Genomic DNA, 24,943 nt, shown 5'->3' with positions numbered 1-24,943 from the left:
GCTCAAACGAAAGAGCGGGTCGAGAAATGGCGTGCTAGGACCTCTAAAGATGGTTTTGAAACAGGGGTGACTCCTAGACCCCACTGGACTATACATACTCCTAGACCCCATTGTCCTCCTAGACAATGATGTCACAACTCTGCTTTTCAATTGAAAACAGATATCATCTTTAGAGACATTTGTCATGTTTAGAGGCTCTAGCACGTCATTTCTCGACCCGCTCTTTCATTTGAGCCCAAAAAAACATTCATATCTTGTCTGACATCGCTGCTACAAACTCGGGTCTACAACTCGGGCTTTCAATTGAAAACCCGAGTTGAAGACCCGAGTTTGTAGCAAAGATGTCAGACAAGATATGAATGTTTTTTTGGGCTCAAACGAAAGAGCGGGTCGAGAAATGGCGTGCTAGGACCTCTAAAGATGGTGTTGAACCAGGGGAGACTCCTAGAACCCACTGGAAAATGTTGTCACAATTGCGCTTTTCAATTGAAAACAGACATCATCTTTAGAGAGATTTGTCATCTTTAAAGACTTCTGCACGCCATTTCTCGACCCGCTCTTTCATTTGAGCCAAAAAAAAACATTCATATCTTGTCTGACATCTCTGCTACAAACTCTGGTCATCAACTCTGCTTTCAGTTGAAATTGGAATTGTTTATTTACACAATAATAGGAGTGCATTGACAATTTTTTCTTAACTCGCAAAAATCTTCAAACAATTTGCTACCGATTGGTGATAAAATTTTTTGGAAATAATGAAATAGGGGGGATAACGCCTTTTTTTCAGGGGGGATTTTTCAAAAATTTATTTTAAAAAAAGTACTAACTAGCAAATATTTTTTATTAGCTCGCAATTTTCTTCAAAACAACTTCAATGAGGAAAAAAATAAAAATTTGGAATATCTATACATGAGGGGCTAATTGATCGGATCTTCTATCAGTAAATTCAGAAGAGAAGCGGAAGCAAAACCAGGGAGAGGTTGCCCAATGTGCTGCCACCTGCTCTATCGATCGTCCACCTACGGTTATATGTTAGCCCCCTCTCCATCCCCCTCCACCCGCCCACCCCCTTCCACCCCTTTCCCATCGTATAAACCCAACTACATTTGAAACTTGTACAGAGAGAAATATCACAGGTATATGCATTTCTCCGCAGATATAACTCAAGATTCTTCAGCCTGAAAAAATGCTTTTGCCCATTCTTTAAGGGCGGGGGGGGGGGGGGAATGTTCATCTCTGGGATATAAAAAAAGGATTAAAGGTGTAAATGACCCCCAGGATGGTAAATTTCACTTTGAAAATAGCCATTATGCACATGACGGGGACTAATGAAACCTTATGAATTGAGGGAACAGTGATTTTACGTCAACTCGAAAGTTGCTAAGTTATCTTGACACTTGCTAAGTGTCTTTAGCATTAACCTGATTTCTTCTTTTTCTTCGGGAGAAATTCAGAGAATTGTCTCTGATGTTTTAATTGAGATTTTGGGGGATTTTTTGTTCGTGCGTGGGAGGACGTTTTTGGAGGAGAGCGGAGGGAATGATGGAATTGAATTGCTGCGGGAAATTTTTGGCGAATGTTTCGAATAGAATTCCTGAGGGGAAATTTAAAAATGGTTTTTTGTCTGGAATTTTTCAATTTTTGTTGCAGTTTTTTTTCTTCAATTTTTCAATTTTTGTTTGGTCGGTTTTATTTCAGCAATTTTTGTCGAATGTTTTAATTTAGTGAACTGTTTGAATACTATTGCATTTGGAATATTTCACGTATTGAAAATAAACATTATTCCTCAAATGAAACCTCTCTAATTAGAAATCAATCTTTTGTTTGTCATTTACTGCATATTTACAACTATTTACAACTAATTCAGCTCGATCTATTGAATTCCATTTCCAATTTTCATGAAGTGAAAATATAAATTTTTCCTCAAATGAAATTTTTCCAATTAATAAATACCCTTTTCTGTCATCCTTGATCCCATAAAAATACTATTCTAAATATTTGATCCTGACAAAACACTATGACTTTAACTAACCGTCTTCAGTTCCTCCCTTCCCCCTTAATTCTTTCCGCGGAAAAATATCATCTGTAATTTCCATTCCTTCAACTCCGAGGGATATTGAATATTTTTCATGCAGTAAGAGGAAAATTTTAAGGGAAAAAATGAGGTATATTGAGAGCTCTACGCTAGGAGATGCAGAGAGGTAAATCCTCTCTTGCCGACCTCATTCGAATTGCATATGGTAAAGCACCGGAACGTGTACACAGTGCTTTTCCAACGGGTTACCCCTCCACCCCCTCCTTTATATTGGAACTGCAGTATATACTGGCTTTATATGCGCTGGCACACTTTTTTTTATAACGTACTTAATCCAGCATCATCAATAACATTCACGGATTTATGAATTTGCCTGTTAAAATTGATCCTCTGGTTGAATGAAACAGTGGGATTGAGGGGGTTGTATTTTACTCAGTGGAATGCTCTATTTGCATCTGTTGGGGAGCCTCGCGTTTCACTCTTCAGCATCGAGGATTGTATTTCTAACTTCGTGAAATTGAATTTACGAAGTTTAGTCACCAGTCAGTCAATACATATTCGCGGAGGCGTGAGTGCTATTGCTTTGTGCTTGGCAGATGTCATTAGACACTAGACACTGAGTACTCATTACCTCGTAATGTTCGTACGTTTGTGGATGCGTTGGGGTTACATTGGGGTGGATAATTATCGAGTGAAGACGCTTAATGGAAATTCATTTGAGGATGTAAACGCGCCGAACATTGCGCTCAATCGTCGATAGCGCGTGAGCTAACGTCGCGATTTGGACGAGTTAGATTTCACTTTACAGGCTGAAAAAATTGCTTTAAAATGAAAAAAAAATTATTGAGTTTCACTCTGCCAATTACGAGTTATTTGAGATTGAAAACAGGCCTTTCTGTTGAGTCCTCTCCCTTCACTTTAATTCTTTTTTCATCATAAATGTTTATTTATCTGGGAAACGGATGGTTTTCGGAGAAAATGTTATAAAACGTTTTTTGTGGAGAATTAAATTTCAGTTGAAAAATTTTTTATGAGATTTTTTCGTAGGACCATTCGTTGTGGATTAAAAACGCGAGGAAAGAAGTCTAAAAAGAGAATTCCACTCAGTTCTTTGTTAATTCTTTGTTAATTTAGATTTTAATTTAAAAAAAAATTATGTGATATTTATATTTATTTGTGGAGATTACACTTGGATAGGGTCAAAGAACCATCCGCATTCGGGCCAATTCCAATGACAATTCCGAGTTATTGAAGATTAAAAACAGATCTTGTTATTGAGTCCTCTCCCTTCACATCAATTCTTCCTCTATCATAAATATCCAATTATCTCCTAAACGAATGGTTTTAAGAGAAAATATCATAAAACATGTTTTGCGTAGAATTAAATTTCCGACAAAAAATAGCGTGTGACATTTTCTCGTGGGACCAATCGTTGTGGCTTGAAAACTCCAGGAAAAAAAGTCTCAACGAGAATTCCACTCAATACTTCATTAACTCTTCGTTAATTTAGATTAAATTTAAAAAATAAATAAATTAGACGATATTTATATTCATTTCTGTGGATTACAGTCGGATAGTGTCAAAGAACCATCCGCATTCGGGCCAATTCCAATGCCAATTCCGAGTTATTGAAGATTAAAAACAGATCTCGTTATTGAGTCCTCTCCCTTCACATCAATTCTTCCTCTATCATAAATATCCAATTATCTCCTAAACGAATGGTTTTAAGAGAAAATATCATAAAACATGTTTTGCGTAGAATTAAATTTCCGACAAAAAATATCATGTGACATTTTCTCGTAGGACCAATCGTTGTGGCTTGAAAACTCCAGGAAAAAAAGTCTCAAAGAGAATTCCACTCAATTCTTTATTAATTCTTAGTTAACTTGAATTTAAATTTTAAAAAATCATGAATTGTGTGTTATTTACATTTATTTGTATGGATTACAGTTGGATAGGTTCAAAGAGCCCCCAGCCTTCGGCCCAATGTGTGATCTCCTCTGGTCAGATCCTCTCGAGGACTTTGGAAACGAAAAGAATGCCGAGCATTTTTCTCACAACAGTGTCAGAGGCTGTTCGTACTTCTACAGGTGAATAAATTTCAAAATAACGATTATAACACTACTGGGGTAGGGGAATTATTCGAATGTATTAGAAGTAATTAACCACAAGCTCCTTATATTCGCCTGATGGTGCTAGGCATCTAGGCATCTCATGTGTTCTATAACGCACGCGAGGTCAATCTAGTTGGGGGTAAAGTTGCACCAGCACGATAGTTGGAGTGGAATAATTTTACTCTGAAGGTGATAAGGTGCTTTCAGATTGTTCAATCGTTGGAAAATTATAATGCCCACAGACGAAACGCTATCGTCATCCTCTCTATTCTGTACGTTTTTTTTTTCTCCTTTCGTTTCGTGCGACATGACTAATTAACTGTTCATTTTCCACTTGATGGAGTGTGACAGAAGGTCAAAGAGAATTCTGTAACTCATACTGCTGCGCATCTGGGGGAATAATGTCGCTGAATGTATCTTGTTTTTCTTTTGTGGATAATTTTTAGCTATGCAGCGTGTTGTGACTTTCTACAAAACAACAGTCTCTTGAGCATTATTAGGGCACATGAGGCACAAGATGCTGGATATCGTATGTATCGTAAGTCTCAGACGACGGGCTTCCCATCGCTTATCACCATCTTCAGTGCACCCAACTACCTCGATGTGTACAATAATAAGGTGGGATTTTATTTATTTACGATTTTTTTGACTGAGTTGGAACTTTTTCAAACAAAATAAAATTGCAAAAGCTATTTATTATTTTATTGTGCAACTATTTTAATTGATATTAAATAGAAAGGCTCATTTTTTATGAGGAAAAGAGAGTTGAGGATATCCAAGTGTCTTACAGTTTGGTACAGACCGCACGATAAATTCAATTATTTTCAGTCATTAAATTTGTCAATTAAATTGCGTGAGAAAAATTTGAAATAAATCGTGAATATTCAGCGCTATTCAAATTACATTTGGTATCGAATTATTATTTTTTTAACATTTGTTGTTTATAGACAAATAATTAAAATGGTTTAAACTCTCGGAAACCTTATTTTTTTAGGCATAAAATCGATTTCTGGTGAAATTCTGAATATGAATCAATTTTTTATGATTATGAGCAAATGATTTTCATGATGGAAAATTAATTGCTTATAAATTATTTATAGAAAATACACGTAATGTTAAGAGATTGCAATTTTTTAATCATTTCATCAATCTTTAAATAATAAAATGATTGTAAAATGTCTGAAAACTTAGGGTCGAATGGAGCTCAAACGAAAGTTTTGATGTTCGTCTACAAAAGTAGAAAAACATTTCTCTGGAGAAAAAAATAGCCGAAGTACTTGGATATCCTCAAATTAAATTCCTCCATCTTTTAGAGATAATTTGTGCGTATTTAACGTTTTAAATACAATTCTATTCGTCATATTTAACGAATTTTTGATTTTTTAATTTAAAAAAAGACTTCATTTGTCATGTGACTTTAAATTAAAGGAAATTAAAAATTTAGTTGTCCCGCTCAGAGGCAAATATTCATAAGAAAAAAATTTCCAATTCCCACCTGAATTGATAACTCTCGTCATAATCATGGAGAAATGACGAGAATCAATTCTCTCATGGAGAAATACATTCCCCCCTTCATAATTCACATTATTGTCAGGCGGCCGTGCTCAAGTATGAGAACAACGTGATGAACATCAGACAATTCAACTGCTCACCACATCCCTACTGGCTGCCCAACTTCATGGATGTATTCACGTGGTCCTTGCCATTCGTCGGTGAAAAGGGTACGCCCAGAACTGTTTTCATGAAAAAACAAGTGGACAATTGCATTTTTTATAAATGAGTATAGTTATTGTTGGGCTCAAATGGGCTCTCTCTTTTTAATTTCTATTCCGCTATTCTTTTCCTCTATTTTTCATGCCATAGTACTACTATCAATTCAAATGTCATCAAAATTTTGCGTATTATTTCGTTCTGTCAAATAATTCTACATTCAGACCCTCTCAAGACTCGAATTCGTTTTCAGTCCGGGTTTAATCGAGGTTCAGTCAAAGTTTAATCAGTGTATAGCCGGGATTTAATCAGGGTTTATTCAGGATTTAGACAGAGTTTAACCCAGGTTCTGTCAGAAGTTAGTCGGGAGCATGAATCAATATGAATAAGTATTCAACATAATAGACTGGTACCTGAGTTTAATAGAGACAGATATTTTTATATAAAAAACTCATGACGGTATTGTGTAACTTGATAAGCAATGATGCTGTTCTCACCATTTTTCAACTTGATTAAGAAGCCACTGAAATATACTTTTCAAGCCCTGATTTAATTGCTATTACTGATGATTCTTTCAGTAATCATGAAAAAACCGATTTTCTCTTTCAAATCGCATAAACAATGTGCTGTAACTCAACAACTAATTGCGCGACTCTCATCATATTCTGATAGAATCAAGAGGTTATTGTTATCAAGTTTTTGAGCCCTGACTAATTCCATTTTTATGACAATTGTTTGAGTGATCGTTGAAAAATCGGTTTTTGGAAAATAACAATTTTTTCGAATCTGTATGAAAAATTGAATTCCAATTGGGGTCGATGAATAGAGCTGATTAAAGTCTATGGTCATGAAAAAATTCGTGAAGTTCGATTGATCCCTTATAAAAAAAATCGTTTTTTCGGACTTTTTAGATCTGATTTAGTTGCCCTAACACAAAAAATTGGAAACTTAAATCTTTGCGATTTTTTCTCTAATTATTTTGTTCTTTCCTGCAGTCACGGAGATGCTGGTCAATGTACTCAACATTTGCTCGGACGACGAGCTCATGAGCGACGGAGACGACGCCCTCGAGGAAGGTAAGACAATACTTCTCATTCCATTTGACAATTTTCCCTCACTATTGACAATTGCCCCTTTTTTGTGGATTTTAATACTCAATTTCTCGTCGCGCAACAATAGTATCGGGGAGAACAGCAATTGCACATTCATCAGATGGGCAATTGGGTGAATGCATACGTGGGAATCTGTGCGTGTGTATCTGTTCAAATTGCGGAAATTCCACTGGACCGTTTAAATGCCATTCAATTTTACCACGAGAACCTCATCGACTAATTCTTTCAGTTGAGATTTTCATGGGTTCATTGAAATACCAATTTCATTCGGCGTTATTGAAAAATGCTCATACACTGGTGGAGAGATAATTAAAATTTTATGGAAAGTGAGTAATAGTTTTCAGGAGAGTGACATTAACTCCGATTTAGGGGGCGAGTAATCATGAAATTTCACACTTTTGAGCAGCAAAAAGACAAGAAGTGAAAACTAAAAATTATATTTACCCAAATCTTCCAGATTTTTATGGAATAATTCAGTAGCGAAGTGGTAAACCGGTTGAAGTCAATTTTGACTATTGGCTATATTTCAATAAATATCTCAGAATCTAAGGGAGATAGCAAAATTTTTGTTATAACCTTTTTCATAGAGCCAATTGAGAGCTACAACAAATGTGATTACAAAAATTTCGCTATCTCCCTTAGATTCGGAAATATTCCTCAAAAACTCAATTGGGAGATAAGTGGACTTCAACCGTTTTACCACTTCGCCACTGAATTAAACTGAAATTTACACTTTCCACAGATTTTTCCATAAAATTTTGAATCCAAAATCCCGCAACTGCAACGGAATAAAAATTTCCAAAAAATTTACCTGAAATTCAGCCAAAAAATTTCACCAGTGTACGTTTCATCTCAAATTTCTCAGCATTCAAACAGCCGTAAAGCGGAATTTCCACGATTAACCGTTAAAATCGCCCCACCAAATCAATTACAATCCCCTTCTCCCAAAGATTCCCCCAAAATTCTAAACATATGGAATTTCTCTGTTTTCATATTAATCCGCTGACACGGACAGATGGTAAGAGAACCTCATTCATTAACAAAAAGGAAGATAAATCGTCCTACGTATTACCAATCGCTTCTTATTTTATCATTCTCAAATCAGCTATAAGAGCAATCGTATCGATACGATTTCCCTCTCATCACAATTTATCTCAATCTCCTATATATCCATATCTGTACATATCACCTAGATCATCGGTTTTATCGCTCACGTACATGTATATTTTTCATAACTTTTTCTCGTTATGTGTATCGCTCTGTATATTTACCATCATTGTCTGCAGTCTCTTCACTCTCTTTTTTGATTACTCTTCATATTTCTATCACGAGTTGTTTATTCTGCTTCGTCAGAGCAAGCATTAATCCCCCTCCCCTCCTCCATCCCTCTCCCCCTTTCTCCACCCCTTGGATAATGAACTTCATTTGTTTATTTAGTTTTCACTCGACTTTTATTGCCATCACTTTGCACATTTAATTCGATTCTACTGGATGATAGACACGTAGGAATATCAATTTGTTCGTTTTTGCGATATCATAGTTTGGTATTATTTTTTCTGTATTTCTGTATTTTTTCTTTCGACTGTTCCCTTCGTCCAACGAAATACCTTATACCTCTAATAGCGGTGGAAGACGAGTAATTGTGTGATCTTCAATAGCTTTTTCCCATTATCGAACATTTTGTCGTTGGTTTTTTCTTTTTTTTAGTTTTCTCATGGAATTCTGTGATCAAGTGGTCTTATATTTTGGTTTCCCTCGACTTACGAAAGACTTCACAAGCAGTGTGGTTGAATCGCTCTGTGTCCCATCTATTCTCATCATCGGCTGTAACCACATTATTCAAAGCCAGTCATTTTTGTTGTTCTTTTCATCATCTCGATGATGTTCCTGTATTTAGTGTCAACCGTAGCTTACCTCGGTGCATTCAGCTCATTCTTCCTTCTCCGGAAATATGATTTACTCATTTACATTCGCTTATTTAAACCTATGAAGTTCTCCAGTTTCAGATTATCGTACTACTATTTCACAATGCTTCATTATTAAATTGTTTTGGTGGTAATGAACACCTATGGAGAACTTTAGAACGAGTTTAACAGAGTATCCGTTCTATTAATTTTGTTAACATCGTTTTTACGTACGAGAAATGCCCCAGAAACCAAAAACTTTATTAAACTCTCTCTCAATAAACAGTTTATTTTCACATAAAATCCTGTGACCAAGTGGTCTTATACTTTTGGTTTCCCTCGACTTACGAAAGACTTCACAAGCAGTGTGGTTGAATCGCTCTGTGTCCCATCTATTCTCATCATCGGCTGTAACCACATTATTCAAAGCCAGTCATTTTTGTTGTTCTTTTCATCATCTCGATGATGTTCCTGTATTTAGTGTCAACCGTAGCTTACCTCGGTGCATTCAGCTCATTCTTCCTTCTCCGGAAATATGATTTACTCATTTACATTCGCTTATTTAAACCTATGAAGTTCTCCAGTTTCAGATTATCGTACTACTATTTCACAATGCTTCATTATTAAATTGTTTTGGTGGTAATGAACACCTATGGAGAACTTTAGAACGAGTTTAACAGAGTATCCGTTCTATTAATTTTGTTACCATTGTTTTTACGTACGAGAAATGCCCCAGAAACCAAAAACTTTATGTAACTCTCTCTCAATAAACAGTTTATTTTCACATAAAATCCTGTGACCAAGGGGTCTTATACTTTTGGTTTCCCTCGACTTACGAAAGACTTCACAAGCAGTGTGGTTGAATCGCTCTGTGTCCCATCTATTCTCATCATCGGCTGTAACCACATTATTCAAAGCCAGTCATTTTTGTTGTTCTTTTCATCATCTCGATGATGTTCCTGTATTTAGTGTCAACCGTAGCTTATCTCGGTGCATTCAGCTCATTCTTCCTTCTCCGGAAATATGATTTACTCATTTACATTCGCTTGATTAAACCTATGAAGTTCTCCAGTTTCAGATTATCGTACTACGATTTCACAATGCTTCATTATTAAATTGTTTTGGTAGTAATGAACACCTATGGAGAACTTTAGAACGAGTTTAACAGAGTATCCGTTCTATTAATTTTGTTAACATCGTTTTTACGTCCGAAAAATGCCCCAGAAACCAAAAAACTTTATTTCTCTCTCCCCCTCTCCCTCCAATAGTGACTTCTATTTATTTATTTATTCACACAAATACCCCGAAAAAAAATTGCACTGACTATCTTTTATCGTACTCCTTCTCTATTATATTTGTGTCAATCACACTGGCCTTGGACTCCTCCTATATCGGCACGACACTATGCTACTACTACCTTCTACTGTTTCTACTACTACCACTCAATACTCCGTTGATACGGCCAAACTCCAACCCCATTAAGTCGCAGCCAAAGTCGTTGTACAAAAAAAAAATGGTAAGTCCGGCCTGAAGACTTACAATTTGATGCAAATTAACGCAAAAAAACCAACAAAACGTGAAGATAATATCTACGGAATTGATTTGTTGCAATTGAGAGATCGATTTTTTTGGATTTTCATTAAAACAAAGTGGAGATATCAAAGTTTATTAATTCATTAACCCGACGACGCGTTTGAGGACTAGCATAAACCGTGTGATTACGTTCTGTGGGAAAGTGGCTGTCGCATTATTTAATCATTAATCTTCTCGATGAAACTATCTGAATATTTTTTTACGCTTTTTTCATTGATTTTTACAGTTTTAACAACTTTTAATCCTTTTTTTATTGATTTATTTTCTGTTTTTATCCATCGAAAATATGATTTGTGGAGTAATTAAGTGTTTGGGTGAGTAATTTCTTTTTCAAAATAATGCAAACAGCCGGAATTTCCGCGAATGTTCGACACGATTTAGAGTCGTCTCCTGTTTTTTCTCTCTGTTCCGCAATTAATTAAAGTCAAGAGACACCATTGACGTTGATCTTTTATTTTTCTCTTAAAAAATGTTTTTTCTCGTCGTCTTTATCGTACTAGGCACATTGTGCCCACAACAGCTGCACGCGTACATGGCTCACACGCTCGCCAAAACGTCTTATCCTTCCTATTTCCACTCGACACAAACACTATTTTTCATCGTTTTTATTTACACCTCAATTTAATACCGAGTTTGACTGATTTTATCGACTAATAGATTTATGAGGAGTTGATTTGATATTCTCTAACCCGTTTTCTTTTTATTTCAAATTCAAAATGCCTCGAAATGAGTTAATATGATCAATTCAATCCCGAAATCCCTAGGTTTAACCCCTCGACCCTTCACATCCTCTCAAAAGATGAAACGAAAGGTAATTCAATTTAGAAATCTTTTTTTTTTTTCATTGTGACTGTTATCCTTTTTATTTTCACTGGAGTTTGACTAATTTTATCGACTAATAGACTTATGAAGAGTTGATTTAACATTCTCCAACCCCTTTTCCTTTTATTTCAAATTGAAAATGCCTCGAAGGTGTTGATCAACCCGTTCGACACGCGTCCATCATAAAAGAAGCTAAACCTTCTCCCTTCAAGTGCCATTACCCCGTTCCGATTCCTTGACCCCAGTGGACAGTCTCCAAACCCTTCAATATCATCTTGAAAAACTTTTCCCAACAGTGGGAGAATCCATGTGTACCCAATGTGCACTCAAAGGCGAGTAACTCTCTCTCGAAAAGTGAGTGAAAAAAGAGGGAAATTAGTTCACCTGATCGATTGAATCCCAAAATCCCTCAACAGATGAAACGAAAGTTAATTCAATTTAGAAATCTTTTTTTTTCATTGTGACTGTTATCCTTTTTATTTTCACTGGAGTTTGACTAATTTTATCGACTAATAGACTTATGAAGAGTTGATTTAACATTCTCCAACCCCTTTTCCTTTTATTTCAAATTGAAAATGCCTCGAAGGTGTTGATCAACCCGTTCGACACGCGTCCATCATAAAAGAAGCTAGACCTTCTCCCTTCAAGTGCCATTACCCCTTTCCGATTCCTTGACCCCAGTGGGCAGTCTCCAAACCCTTCAATATCATCTTGAAAATCTTTTCCCAACAGTGGGAGAATCCATGTGTACCCAATGTGCACTCAAAGACGAGTAACTCTCTCTCGAAAAGTGAGTGAAAAAAGAGGAAAATGAGTTCACCTGATCGATTGAATCCTGAAAACCCCCCAGGTTTCGCCCCTCAACCCTTCAAAAGATAAGACGAAAACTCCAATACTGTGGCATCGATCAACCGTATACCCCTTTAAATCCCGGGATTCCCCCTTCATCTCTCTATATCTCACTTGCCCATTCTCCTTATACGACGAGCGAATCGTCTGCGTCACTTCCACTCCACATACCTCACTTAGCTCTACTTTGCCCGAGTGCTCGGGATACAATCCTACGTACGCGTCCTTTGGGAGTAGAAACGTATGCTCCCTATTCCCATTCCTATTTTCCTCTCTCAATTTTTTGATATTCTGATATTTTTCCCCCTCGATTGCCTTGAAATCAATCGGAGAAATTTTTTCTGGTGCTCATAATTCGAGTCGCTTGTGCTGACTCTTGAGTGCATGGAAGGTATTCAGTGGGAATCGGGCCGGGACACCATTAAAATATTTAACTCTAAATCCTCGGAATGTTGAAGAAACTCACGAGCGAATAATTTTTTTTTCCATGTCAAATGGATTTTATCGATTGGTAATTTCTAGAGTTCTAGAATTGTTTTGGTTTGCATTTTTTATTTTTACTAGGGGGCTACGCCCCCTGCTCGCCCCGCTTGCCAACCTCCATGATCCTTATTCTGACCCTCGTGACCTTCATTGTACCCCTTGTGACCCTTATTTTGACCCTTCATTTCTGAACCTTAATTTTGGGGTCTTAATTTCGAGCCCCAAATTTTCATCACCAAAAGTCGATTTGGATTTCTACTGTATAAAAAGATATTGAGATCCTTATTTTGATCCTTGTGGCCCTGAGTTTCTGACCCCCATGACCCTTATTTGGACCCTCAATCTGACCTTTATAATCCTTAATCTAACCCTTATGACCCTCAGTTGGATCCTTTATCGGATCCTCATTATAACTCTCGTGCCCTTATTTTGACCCTTGATTTTTGACCTCCATGTCCCTTACTTGGACTCTTACGACCCTTGTGATCCTTAATCTGACCCACATAAGCCTTAATCTGACCCTTTTGACCTTTATTTGGACCATCAATTTGACTTTAATCTAACCCTCGTGAGCTTTAATCTTGTGACCCTTCACCTGACCCTTGTGACCTTTATTTGGACCCTTAATTTACCCTTAATCTATCCGTCGTGACCCTTATTCTAACCCTTGTAAGCCTTGTGACCCTTGTAAGCCTTATCCTGACGCTCATAACCCTGGTTCTGACCCTTGTGGCCCTTATTCTGATTTATTGTGGACCTTATTAAGGGTCACCAGGGTTAGCCCTTGCGACCCTTATTTGAATCCTTAATCTGACCCTCATTACAACCCTCGTGACCTTTATTTTGACCCTTAGTTTCTGACCCTTGTGACCTTTATTTGGGCCCTTAATCGAACCCTCGTGACCCTTACTCTAACCCTTGTGACCCTTATTCTGACACTCGTGATACTATTCTGACCCTCACGATCCTTGTGACCCTTCATTTCGGAGTCTTAATTTCGAGTACCAAATTTTTATCACCAGAAGTCTATTTAGATTTTTATAATACAGAGAAATAATTATTCACAGAGTTTTACATGATTTCACATGCTCAATCCACTTGAAAGCACTCTTTGAATGTTGCCACGACTTTTCTTTTCCGTTACTCACTCACCACCCGGAATCTATGTCTCTCAAATACCAAAGTTGTTTGATTTATGAGTTTTTTTCCCTTTGAACATGAGAATAATTCCCACCCACCCTCTAGGAATATACGAGTCACTTTGATTTCGAGAGCCAGTAGTTTTGTCCATTTATTTTTCAGAAGTGAACGCTGAAAAGTCGAAACTTGTCTGTCGTAATTTTATTCTTTTGTTTTTTTCTTCACGAGAAGAAAGTCAAATGGGGAGGTATATGTACATGAAAATTCCTGAGAGCTTTCTGAAACTCCTGATCCTCCGCTGAAAAACTCATCCCTTTATTCTCTATTTTTGTATTCTCCTGTCTCTTCTTAGATATTTATTAATATCCTAATGAAAGTATTTGAGCTTGAAGGTTTCTACTGTCTTCGTGACAACGATGGTGGAATGCTAAATGAGTAGACTATTATCAATAATCGAGTAATGGGTGACTACTGTTTAGAATATATTCAAAAGTACAAGTCCAAATTCAACGCAGCTAGTGAGTCGTTAACATAATTGTAGATTGAAATATTCTCCATTAACTAATGCCATGTTTTTTATACTTCCAGTTTATATGACAGCCATTACTTGTACTGCGCAGGTTTCATTCGTTAAAATGGAGTGATAAAAAATTTAATGCCCAGAATTTGGAGCTTGTAGTTTTCATTCTATTTTATCTTAATGCAAAAATGCAGAGATAACTTTTTTATTAGTATTTTTATGCTGGGTGTACAGAGCTGAACACTATTTCGTGAAAACAACTGGGGAAGTCAATTTTAATTGGTTATTTCAAGTGAATTATTCATTTATTGCTGTTTGGAAAATCCAAGTGATGATAATTTCACACACATTTACGGATTATTCAGTGCATTATGTGGATAATTGCAATTTTTTCAATGAATAAGTCTAGTTATTGCTGCCAATAAATTAGCAATTTGCTTCCGAATGAGTTCTGTTTTTTAAATTCTTACTTCACTATTCTCGTCTTCTATTTTTTCATGTCAGTACTATCGTCAATTGAAATGTCATCAAAATTTTGCGTATTATTTCGTTCTCTCAAATAATTCTACATTCAGACCCTCTCAAGACTCGAATTCGTTTTCAGTCCGGGTTTAATCGAGGTTCAATCAAGGTTTAATCAGTGTATAGCCGGGATTTAATCAGGGTTTATTCAGGATTTAGCCAGAGTTTAACCCAGGTTCTGTCAGAAGTTAGTCGGGAGCATGAATCAATATGAATAAGTATTCAACATAATAGACTGGTACCTGAGTTTAATAGAGATAGAGATTTTTATATAAAAACCTCATGACGGTATTGTGTAACTTGATAAGCAATGATGCTGTTCTCACCATTTTTCAACTTGATTAAGAAGCCATTGAAATATACTTTTCAAGCCCTGATTTAATTGCTATTACTAATGATTCTTTCAGTAATCATGAAAAAACCGATTTTCTCTTTCAAATCGCATAAACAATGTACTGTAACTCAACAAAAAATTGTGCGACTCCCATCATATTCTGATAGAATCAAGAGGGTATTGTTATCAATTTTTTGAACCCTGACTAATTCCATTTTGATGACAATTTTTTGAGTGATCGTTGAAAAACCGTTTTTTGGAAAAATATCAATTTTTTCGAATCTATATGAAAATTTCAATTTCTATTGGCATCAATGAATAGAGTTGACTAAAGTCTATATCCTTGAAAAAATTCATGAATTTCGATTGACCCCTGGCATTCGAAAGCAAAAAAAGCAAGTTGCACACAATTTCTTCATTTATTCTAAAAAATAAAATGGAATTATTCCACAACAACATTTTCAACATTTCGTGAGTTCAAAAACACAAATCACATGAAATACGAAATAGTTGTAAATATCTTCAGCTCTCTGCGTACATAAATGCATATTGAGACTCATCGCACATGCTTGAGAATGCCACTGACAGAGTGCACAACATTTTTTCTGTTCTATGTGTATATTTTCTTTCCACTACACTTCTACTATCGTCGCCTTCTATCAACCTGCGAAAACTACATACCATCACGATAACCACCTATTGACCACCATCACCCTTCAATCAACCAATAAATAAACAACCTCACGAAAAAAAAAAACAAAAAATATATATCCACATGGCTGCATTGACGCTGCTCTCATAATGTTGGTGGTTACTTCTGTCCTTTAACTCACGAATACCTGCCGTTGCCGTTCTGTTGCCGTTCACCATCCGGTTTATCAACCGTATAAACACCTTGGTCCAATGGTAACCCAACGTGGTCCAACCCAAACACGACCCCAATACTGACCGCGTACGGTGAGTTTTTGTGTTGCTTAATTTTTTTTTTCATTTTCATGGAACAAATGTTTAATTTAATTACATCAACGAAATTGAATATGCAGTCACGCACGAAAGAATTTCGTGGGGAAAACCAGGGAATTTTGATGGAAAATTCTATTGGATTTTACTGCACGTTTTTTAATATGAAATGTATAATTGAAACTTTTATACGAATCAGTAGAATTTTATTTTTTTTTATAATTTTTTTCTGTCGAGACATTTTTTGTAGGAATTCCTCGATCTGAATTTTTCAATTTCTTTTCCATTTTATTTATTTTTTCGTTTTCATTAAAAAAATGAGATTATTTGAGCCGAGGAATTTCTGTAGGAAATGCACTATTTGAAGACAATTAGAATTTTTGGACATTTGATTAGTTATTTTCAGAAGAATGACATTTAATTCGATTTAGGGGAAAAACATAACGAAATGTATGATTTCACGAAAAATTAAATGATTAATTGCAAGAGACAAAAAATCCTTAATGCAATAAAATATATTAATAATAGTATTTAATAATGATAACAATTATTATTAAAAAATGAAATTGAATTATTATATAATAATAATTCAATTTTCAATGAAAACATAAATATTTAGAAATTCAAGAATACATTTCCTTAATTTTCTATTCATTTGCAGGAATAATTGGACTGTAATTCACAGTTTCTATTGGTTTTTCCATAAAATCGCAAATTTTCAGTGACAAAAGGCCTTGCAATTTTACTGAAGTCATAATGTGATAAGAATTTTCAACAGCTTGCACATGAATATCGAATTCCATTAATTTTTTCTACAAGATATTCTCCATTGAACATTTCTATTGAAAAAAAAATTAACGAAGACATGTATTTCAAAATTTGATAATAAATTTCCCTGAATGTTCAGTGACCAAATTTCTTCCAATTTCACTGGAATCATAATCTAATAATAATTTCCACCAACTTGTGCATAAATATCGAATCCTATTGATTTGTTCTACAGAACATTTTCCATTGAACATTTCTGTTGAAAAAAAATCAACCAAAAATCGATAGAAATCCAACCGATTTTTCCACCAAATTCGCTAGGTTTTTCTCTGAAATTTGTTCGTACGTCAACGCGAAATGCAGCATTCTGCATCGAATAATGTGGAACGAGGGGAGATAACCCTTTCTCTCTCATTGAAACATTAATGATTTTGAAATGACGAACAAAAGGTCCATGAAAGAGCATTGAATGCTTCTGTTTCCCCAACGTTTCACGTTTTTTCGAATGATTGAAGAATACGAAGATGTGGAGAATAAAACCCATGGAGAAATAGTTATACTTAGCGAATGGATAAATTAATTGCCAATGCAACATGGCTGTATCGAACTCGAAAGACACGTAGTTGAAGCATGATAAAGCAGCACGAATTTATTATAATTCCCTCCGGAGGAAATTGTTCTGTTTTTATTAAATTCTCTTTTCAATTCCTTTTTCGGTGCCAAAGGGATATCGAATTTCAACAAATAGGCGGCAGTTTGGCCCCTGACCCGTTGCCCGTGCGTAGATTGCCCGGTTCTATCGTATATCACCATCCCTCGGGTTTTTTTTTTACAACGACCTCTCGTCGACTATTGTTTCACGTCCCTTTTTTTTTTCTTTCGGGAGATTCGGGGGATCAATCGCAATTGATACTGGTCCTCGTGGACATGCTCACCTTTCTAATAAATGGGTTTTCTCGTGTCCGAAGGAGTGAAATTCGGGGATTAGGTCGATTACTTATGATTTATTTCTGATGTTGAATCGATTGTTTAGTACTGTTATGCGACTGTTGGAAAGAAATTGGAATTTCATGGACTGGGGGAATTATTGCACTGGATTTCACAGGAAGTTCGGTGAAATTACAAATTTTTTAGCTGCAGGAAGACAGGAATTCCCGAATTTACGGGAATTTTTAATTAATTGGAATTTTAATAGTGTGTTCATCTGTTTTTTTTTGCAGTTTCATTAATTCTGATGAAATTATTGAAGTGAAATTTACAGTCTTCATTTTTTTCCAGAAAATTTTAAATTTTTATTGGTAGATAAAAATTGAAATTTCAGGGATAGGTGGGAAAAAATTATGAAATTTCGAATTTCACCAAAAATACTATGAAATTCTAAATTTTTTAGCATTAATTAAAATTTCAACAATTTGTTCATTTGAATTTTTTTACATTTATATTAATTTTGATGGAATAATTCAAATAAAATTTACAGTTTTCATTTTTTTTCCAGGAAATTTTAAATTTTCATTGATAGAAAAAAATTGAAATTTCATGGACAGGTGGGAAAAATATCATGAAATTTCAGATTTTGCGAGAAATTCAATGAAATTCCAAATGTTTTTAGCGGCAGCAAGACAAGAATTCCCAAATTTACTAGAATTTTTAATTAATTAGAATTTCTAAAATATCTTCAGCTGAATTTTTCACATTTATATTAATTTTGATGGAATAATTCAAAGAAAATTTACAGTTTTGATTTTTTTTCCAGAAAATTTTAAATTTTCATTGATAGAAAAAAATTGAAATTTCATGGACAGGTGGGAAAAAAATCATGAAATTTCGGATTTCACCGAAAATTCAATGAAATTACAAACTTTCTACCTGCACGAATATAACAATTCCCAAACGTACTGGAATTTTCATTCAATTAGAATTTCAAAAATATGTTCATCTGAATTTTTTACATTTCTATCAATTCTAATGGAATAATTGACGTGAAATTTACAGTTTCCATTCATTATTCCATAATATTTTTTTATTTTTCACTGAAAAAATTCCTCAAAATTTCAGTAAAAAAATATAAAAATTTCCTCGAAGTGTACCGGAAATTTCAGCCAAAAATTTTCAACAGTACAATAATAATAATAATTAATGTATTATGTGAAATATAATATATGTTAATATATGTGTGTATTAATATATATTATCATTATATCATGTGAAAAATACAGTATATTAATTATTAGTCGTATTATATTCCCCTGAAACGCGAGAGGAAGAAATCCACCTTTTTTTATGCATGCGCATGTTTTGCATTAATAGCATATTTTTATTTCTTTACCACTCGAGTGCAGCTTTCAAAGAATGCACGCACCGTATTATTTTTTTTATTTTATTTTTCGCCGCGATGAAAAAGTTTATATTAAAACCGCTGTTAACTCTAACCCAAGAATGCACAGAATTTTCAATAGTGGAGAGAACAAAAAATGAAACAGAACGGAAAGAGAGCATTGAAATAACGGAGTGGACGTGATGAATTCTGAGCTTAGAAATAGAATTAGTTGATATTATGCAAATTGAGAATTTATTAACCGACAAACGAGTTCAATCAATGATGAATAGTGTGGCCATTGGGATGTGTTTATTCAGCACTCGATGTAAACATTGATTTTCGTTGGATTGATTGACCTCGTACTTCAATGTGTGCTAGTTAATTATTTGTCGAGTGTCGGACAGTTAAAAATGATTTGATGATGACTCGTGCAGGTGCAGCAGCAAACCTTCGGAAGGAAGTTATCAGGAATAAGATACGGGCTATTGGGAAAATGGCTCGAGTGTTCTCTGTACTCAGGTGAGCGTTAAATTAATGTCTTTGGTAATTTCGCGATTATCTCAGGATTGAAACGAGATAGCGAAATTTGCTTCTACACTTTTTTGTGGAGAATTTCAAGAGCTACAGAAAAGCCCTGAACCTAAATTAGTCTATCTCCCATGGATTCTGAGATATTCACAAAAAACTGAACTCTCTGAATTCAATTTTGAATGAATTAATTCCATTTGAACTTCAGTTTTTTTTATTATCTCGAGATTGAAGGCAGATATCGAAACTTTTGTAAGGACCTTTTTCGTAGCAAATTTCGAGAGCTACAAAAAAGGTTCTTACAAAAATATCGCTATCTCCCTTCCATTCCGAGATATACATCGAAATATAATAGTTTTTTACAGAATTAGTTTCATTTTCATGCTATTCTGCATATTAACGTTCTTTTTTAACAAAAAATTCTCCAGGGAAGAGAGTGAGAGTGTCCTGCAGCTCAAGGGCCTCACCCCAACAGGTGCTCTACCCCTGGGAGCCCTCTCAGGTGGCAAGACGTCCCTGAAAAACGGTAAAACCATGCGATAAAAAAATCAACCGATAATATCCCTCATGCCCCAGCAGAATTTCCCCACTACCCTTCTTTTACGATTTTCCAGCACTCCAAGGATTCTCACCAAACCACAAAATCACATCATTCGCTGAGGCTAAGGGTCTTGACGCCATTAACGAGAGAATGCCACCGCGAAAAGACGCACCACCGACTCCAGTAAATGAAGAAAAACCCGTTATAAAAACACCCACGTCAACTACGTCTGAGAAACGGGAACATTGTGCCCCAGCGCCCCATTCGTGAGTCTCATAAGGATCCAATATCGAGGTAAACGCATTTTTGCCCCTTCAATAAACCCCTCGACGAAAAAATAAACTAAATTTTTCATTTCCACAGGTGACAATTGGCGAGGGATAATGATCCAGTAAAAGTCGCCAAATTCACAATACAAACATTGATCGTCTCCCCACTTCCCCCCCTCCCCTGGAATTAGAAATAGTTCATTGGGCCGAAAGGATAATTAATCGAAGGAAAAATCGTAAAATGAGAAAAAAAATGCACGAGGATAATTGACAAGAGCAATCGTTCTCGAGAAAAAAAAAACGAGGAGAGCCCAACGTCAGTATGAGTATGAATAATCGAGTATTGCAGATGGGTGATGCGAAAAAAAAAGAATAATAAAGAATAAAGGATACATTCGGGGCATGCGCGTGTGATCCAAGCAAGAGAGAACAACGCCCACGTTGAACAATTATGAGTAAAACCCAGCCAGCGCATTAAAAATATTAACAAAAATGAGGGGAAGATACTAACTGAATGGTTAATTTCAATGAATTATCAAATGAAAGCAATTACTCCCGTATGATTAAACAAAATGATTAAAAATGCCAATGATAGATGAGAGAATACGAGTGTGGGAGGCACTACCGTCTACTTGCAGCTGGTCTGCCACGACGTACGGTGAATGTTTTTTTCTTTGTTTTTCTCTTCTTTTGTTTGATTTACAAATGCTTAAAAATAAAATGAAAAATGATGGTGAAGAAATGTGCAAGGAGAGTAAACTATTTAATACTAATTAATTAACACATTTTCACTCACATATTGCGAACACTCCTGAGAAAATTAATCGTGCACCCTATGGTGGGTTTATTACCGTATTAATATAACATCCAAATTTTCACGTATATTAAAGGATTAAATAATGGAATGAATTTTAAATTTTTGAGATATAGAATTGGGGGGGTTATCACTCGGCGTCGTTTGGAGCTCGGGATGTTGATTAGTTTTTTTTTCTGTCTGTTGATTATTGATTTTAATTTGGAGATTGTTGAGGACGTGAATAAGCTCTCTCATCAGTATTTCTTCACGATTGATTGTTAAATTTATTCTGGGATGTTTTGTGGTTTTATCTTGCCAGGTGGATAGTTCTCATTCATAATACATTTTTTTCTTCAACAATATTTCGTCAATTCCTCTGAGATCTAGTCAATCTAGTCCGTGCAATTCCTCAACTTACGCATGCATACAAACCCTCGTGCAATGAACGATCTGAATCTCAGGTTCTCTTTTAATTCCTTAAATACATTTAAAAGTAATCGTTATGGATAATTGTTATGTTACTTCGGTTATTGTTTCCTGTGAGTTTTTTTTTAAAGCCTCGAGCCTCCAGACGGCGTGCAGCGATAGTGTTTGTAGGATACATAAACTTGAATCTCGCAATTAAGATGGAAATTACAAGAGTGTGAATGAAGGGTGAGAATTATAAATTATCTAATTATTAATGATGAGCCATGACACCTTTGGTCTTGAATTAATGAAAAATATAATAATGGGTGTGTGGACCCTGTTTTCGTTCACTGGAGATGAAGTAAATTCCCTTAATCGCACGTTTAATCAGGAATACAAGTAAATTTCGTTCATTTTCTTACGAAAGAATCTCTCAAGCCATGTTATAATAAAATTAAGAAAATGAAAGTTTCGGGGAGTTTATGATGAGAGATTGGTGGGGGACCGAGAAACAAATAAAATGGTTAAACAAGAGAATATATTACCACGAGAAAAAAACTAATAAATATGAAGATGAAAGCAGAAAAAAAATTAAATGATAAAAAAAAACATAATAGCGTTGAATCTTTTATGATTTTTAATGTGTGTTCTTGCTATTGAGGATAAGAAATTAATGGGGCTCTCGAGCCCCTGAAAAAGATGATTAAAATAAAATAAAGTAAATATATTTAAAAACAAACTCTCTCCCTCCCTGGGTGTCGCTCGTACCTTTATATGCACCGAATGTGGATCATTTGCCGATTAAATATTCATGTGAAAGTTGAGGGACGAGTTATTTTGAGACTCTCAAGCACAAAATGTGGTAAAAAAATATCGTTAATTATTCATTGAGCAGTAATTTTAGTCGTAATTGTCAATCCCACTCTCACCATTTTTCTCCCTTCGAATGATTTCTCCCAGAGTGGTGCTTCCGTCGTTTGGAGGCCAGGGCAAAATTAATAATTCATTATCAGTGTTAATTAATCACGATTATTGAGTAAAAATAAATGAAAATTTAATGTAAAATGGCAAAGATCCCTTTCGCGTCGTTGAGCGACACTGATTTTACGATTAAATGAAGAATAAAACACTGTACCGAGGAATAAAGTGGAAAATAAGCAGAAAAAAAGCGAATAAGAGAATTAAATGAAAAAAAAAAAAAAGAATATCTTTCACTCTGTCTCTTCACTATGATAATTATATAATGAATAATAATGAATAATTCTATCTCTCTTTGCTACCAAGTTGTACTTATTCTTAATTGATTTACTTGTACAAAAACAAAAAAAATTAAGAACATGTGTTAAATAATAAAACAAAATACATAATATAATATAAACAAAAATGATATCATTAATATTCATTAATATCTCTATCGAAAAATAATAATAAATGACAAGCAGGAGGAATGAAATAGTTGACGAATGAATTTATGAGTTGATAAATTCAATTTACGCTGAATCAATTTAATAACGTATATTGCAAAGTCATGTGATTGTATTTATCATGCAAATTAGGTCAAAATAATTCTGAATTACGATTGGAGAATCAAATTTTGATGGAAAATAACGTTTGAGAGAGAATTTATGGTAAACTTTCTGACTCACTTCCTTGTTTTTTTTTTTCGTCTGTAAATTTAAAACTTCATGAACCTTTTAATAAATAAATAATTAAAATGATAATGAAAATGAAGGTGTACAATGGACGATTGAAATTATCTCTTGAATGCATGTGTGAGTGAGTGAGACCTCTATTTATTTATGAAGAATTGTAATCGTTGGATTAACGTTCTTCTTGATCGTATAATTCTTTTGATAAATACGCGACTGCGAGTGGATGCTTCGTGCATGAATCCTACTTCACTATTTTCATTTGTTCCCCTCTTCGTCATTTCATGCGGAATTTTAACTGAAATTTTAATAAACGCGGTTTTATAGTCAGAAATTCATCTTCTGCATGAAATTTTAGTGAATCTCTTTGCATTTTATACGTCCAATCGAGGTGAAATTCACCGACGATTTGTTTTATTTTTCATCGGGCTATTTATTTTCAACAATTCGTCACGTTTCACCTCATTCCCCTCAATTCTCCCCCATTAAAACTAGCAGAAATTGGCATTATTCTAAAGAAAACGCATAACAAATTTTCATAGTGTCTCTTCGTCAGCAATACGAAACGACAATTTTAAAAATCATGAAATTGTACATACACGTGCGTTTGCTATTACTAGAACTGTTACTAACTCTAAGATCTTTGACTATTCATTTTTTTAATCGAGGCTGACAATTTCGAGGGAAGATAACGAAAGAAAAGTATTTTAGTGACAAAAATGAGAGATTAAAATCATCGATTGAGCTGAAGAAAAAAAAGCATGAGTCTATAAATAACAGTTTGTTTATTTACATGTACAGATGTACCACATGTATCGCATACGACCCAGTACATGTGAATAACGATGATTAATACTGTAATGAAAATAAAACAATTGTCATCATCATCATTACTACAATTGACCATTAATCGGGTAGGGGTATTCGAGGAGTTGATTATTCGAGTGGAAATGATCAAGTAAATAATGCAGTCTTACTCATACATTTATTCAATATGAAAATTACAACGCGATGATGCATACATTATCAATATCGTATGGTATCTTATTATTCTCTTAATATTATTACTATTTAAAATAATGAAAAAAATGAGATGAAAAACGACACTCCCTATTGCCCGTTTGTTGTGAATGTTTACGTTGTTTAATGATACTCAAATGATTCTAAAAATAAAATCTATGATTTCCACCAATTGAGTTGATGGTTATTGCCATTTTCACCTTTTGTTGGATTTTTTTAACATTAAAAGACATTATTAATGATTTTTTTTAGTAAAATAGTCTCGCGATGAGTTGACGATTAGTTTAACGTTTTTTTTCTGTTTTTTGGCGGAAATGTGGGTCAAATTAATTAAATAGTCATTAATGATGGGGTTGTTAATTAAGTTGACGGTCAACATTAAGTTCTTTGTGGTTTTGGGATTTATTTCGCTGTACTGAAAATGCTAGAAAAGAATAAAATACAAAAAAAATGATAAAATTGAAAAAAAGAACAAAGTTGAAGTTAAATAATTATTAATAATGGGATGATTAATTAGTATTTCGGAAATCATGACGTTTTTCAGGTTTT

The 24,943-nt window shown here is 34.7% G+C and overlaps 1 protein-coding gene across 9 annotated transcripts in view; it reads left to right on the top strand.

Annotated features, from left to right (window-relative positions):
* The window catches only part of LOC107046540 (serine/threonine-protein phosphatase 2B catalytic subunit 2), a 42,463-nt gene extending 17,897 nt beyond the window's left edge, over positions 1-24,566 (top strand). Inside the window, exons 6-15 of one of the 9 annotated variants that reach the window (XM_015269167.1) lie at positions 3,986-4,125; positions 4,596-4,767; positions 5,744-5,870; positions 6,855-6,935; positions 7,987-7,989; positions 10,365-10,391; positions 19,618-19,702; positions 20,140-20,237; positions 20,326-20,546; positions 20,616-24,566. In XM_015269167.1, coding sequence (XP_015124653.1) covers positions 3,986-4,125; positions 4,596-4,767; positions 5,744-5,870; positions 6,855-6,935; positions 7,987-7,989; positions 10,365-10,391; positions 19,618-19,702; positions 20,140-20,237; positions 20,326-20,522 — 930 coding nt within the window. In that variant the 3' untranslated portion in view covers positions 20,523-20,546; positions 20,616-24,566. Of the gene's footprint in view, positions 1-3,985; positions 4,126-4,595; positions 4,768-5,743; positions 5,871-6,854; positions 6,936-7,986; positions 7,990-10,358; positions 10,392-16,181; positions 16,282-19,617; positions 19,703-20,139; positions 20,238-20,325; positions 20,547-20,615 lie in introns of those variants that run through there. The other 8 variants (XM_015269165.1, XM_015269166.1, XM_015269171.1 and 5 more) reach the window with 8 other exon arrangements.
* The last annotated feature ends 377 nt before the right edge of the window (positions 24,567-24,943 follow it).

This window comes from Diachasma alloeum, unplaced genomic scaffold (assembly GCF_001412515.2).
Source record: "Diachasma alloeum isolate Michigan unplaced genomic scaffold, Dall2.0 Dall_scaffold_01487, whole genome shotgun sequence".
In the NCBI taxonomy this organism is placed as follows: Eukaryota; Metazoa; Arthropoda; class Insecta; order Hymenoptera; family Braconidae; genus Diachasma; species Diachasma alloeum.
Note: the sequence above shows the minus strand (reverse complement) of the source record. Positions and strands in the feature narration are given on the sequence as shown.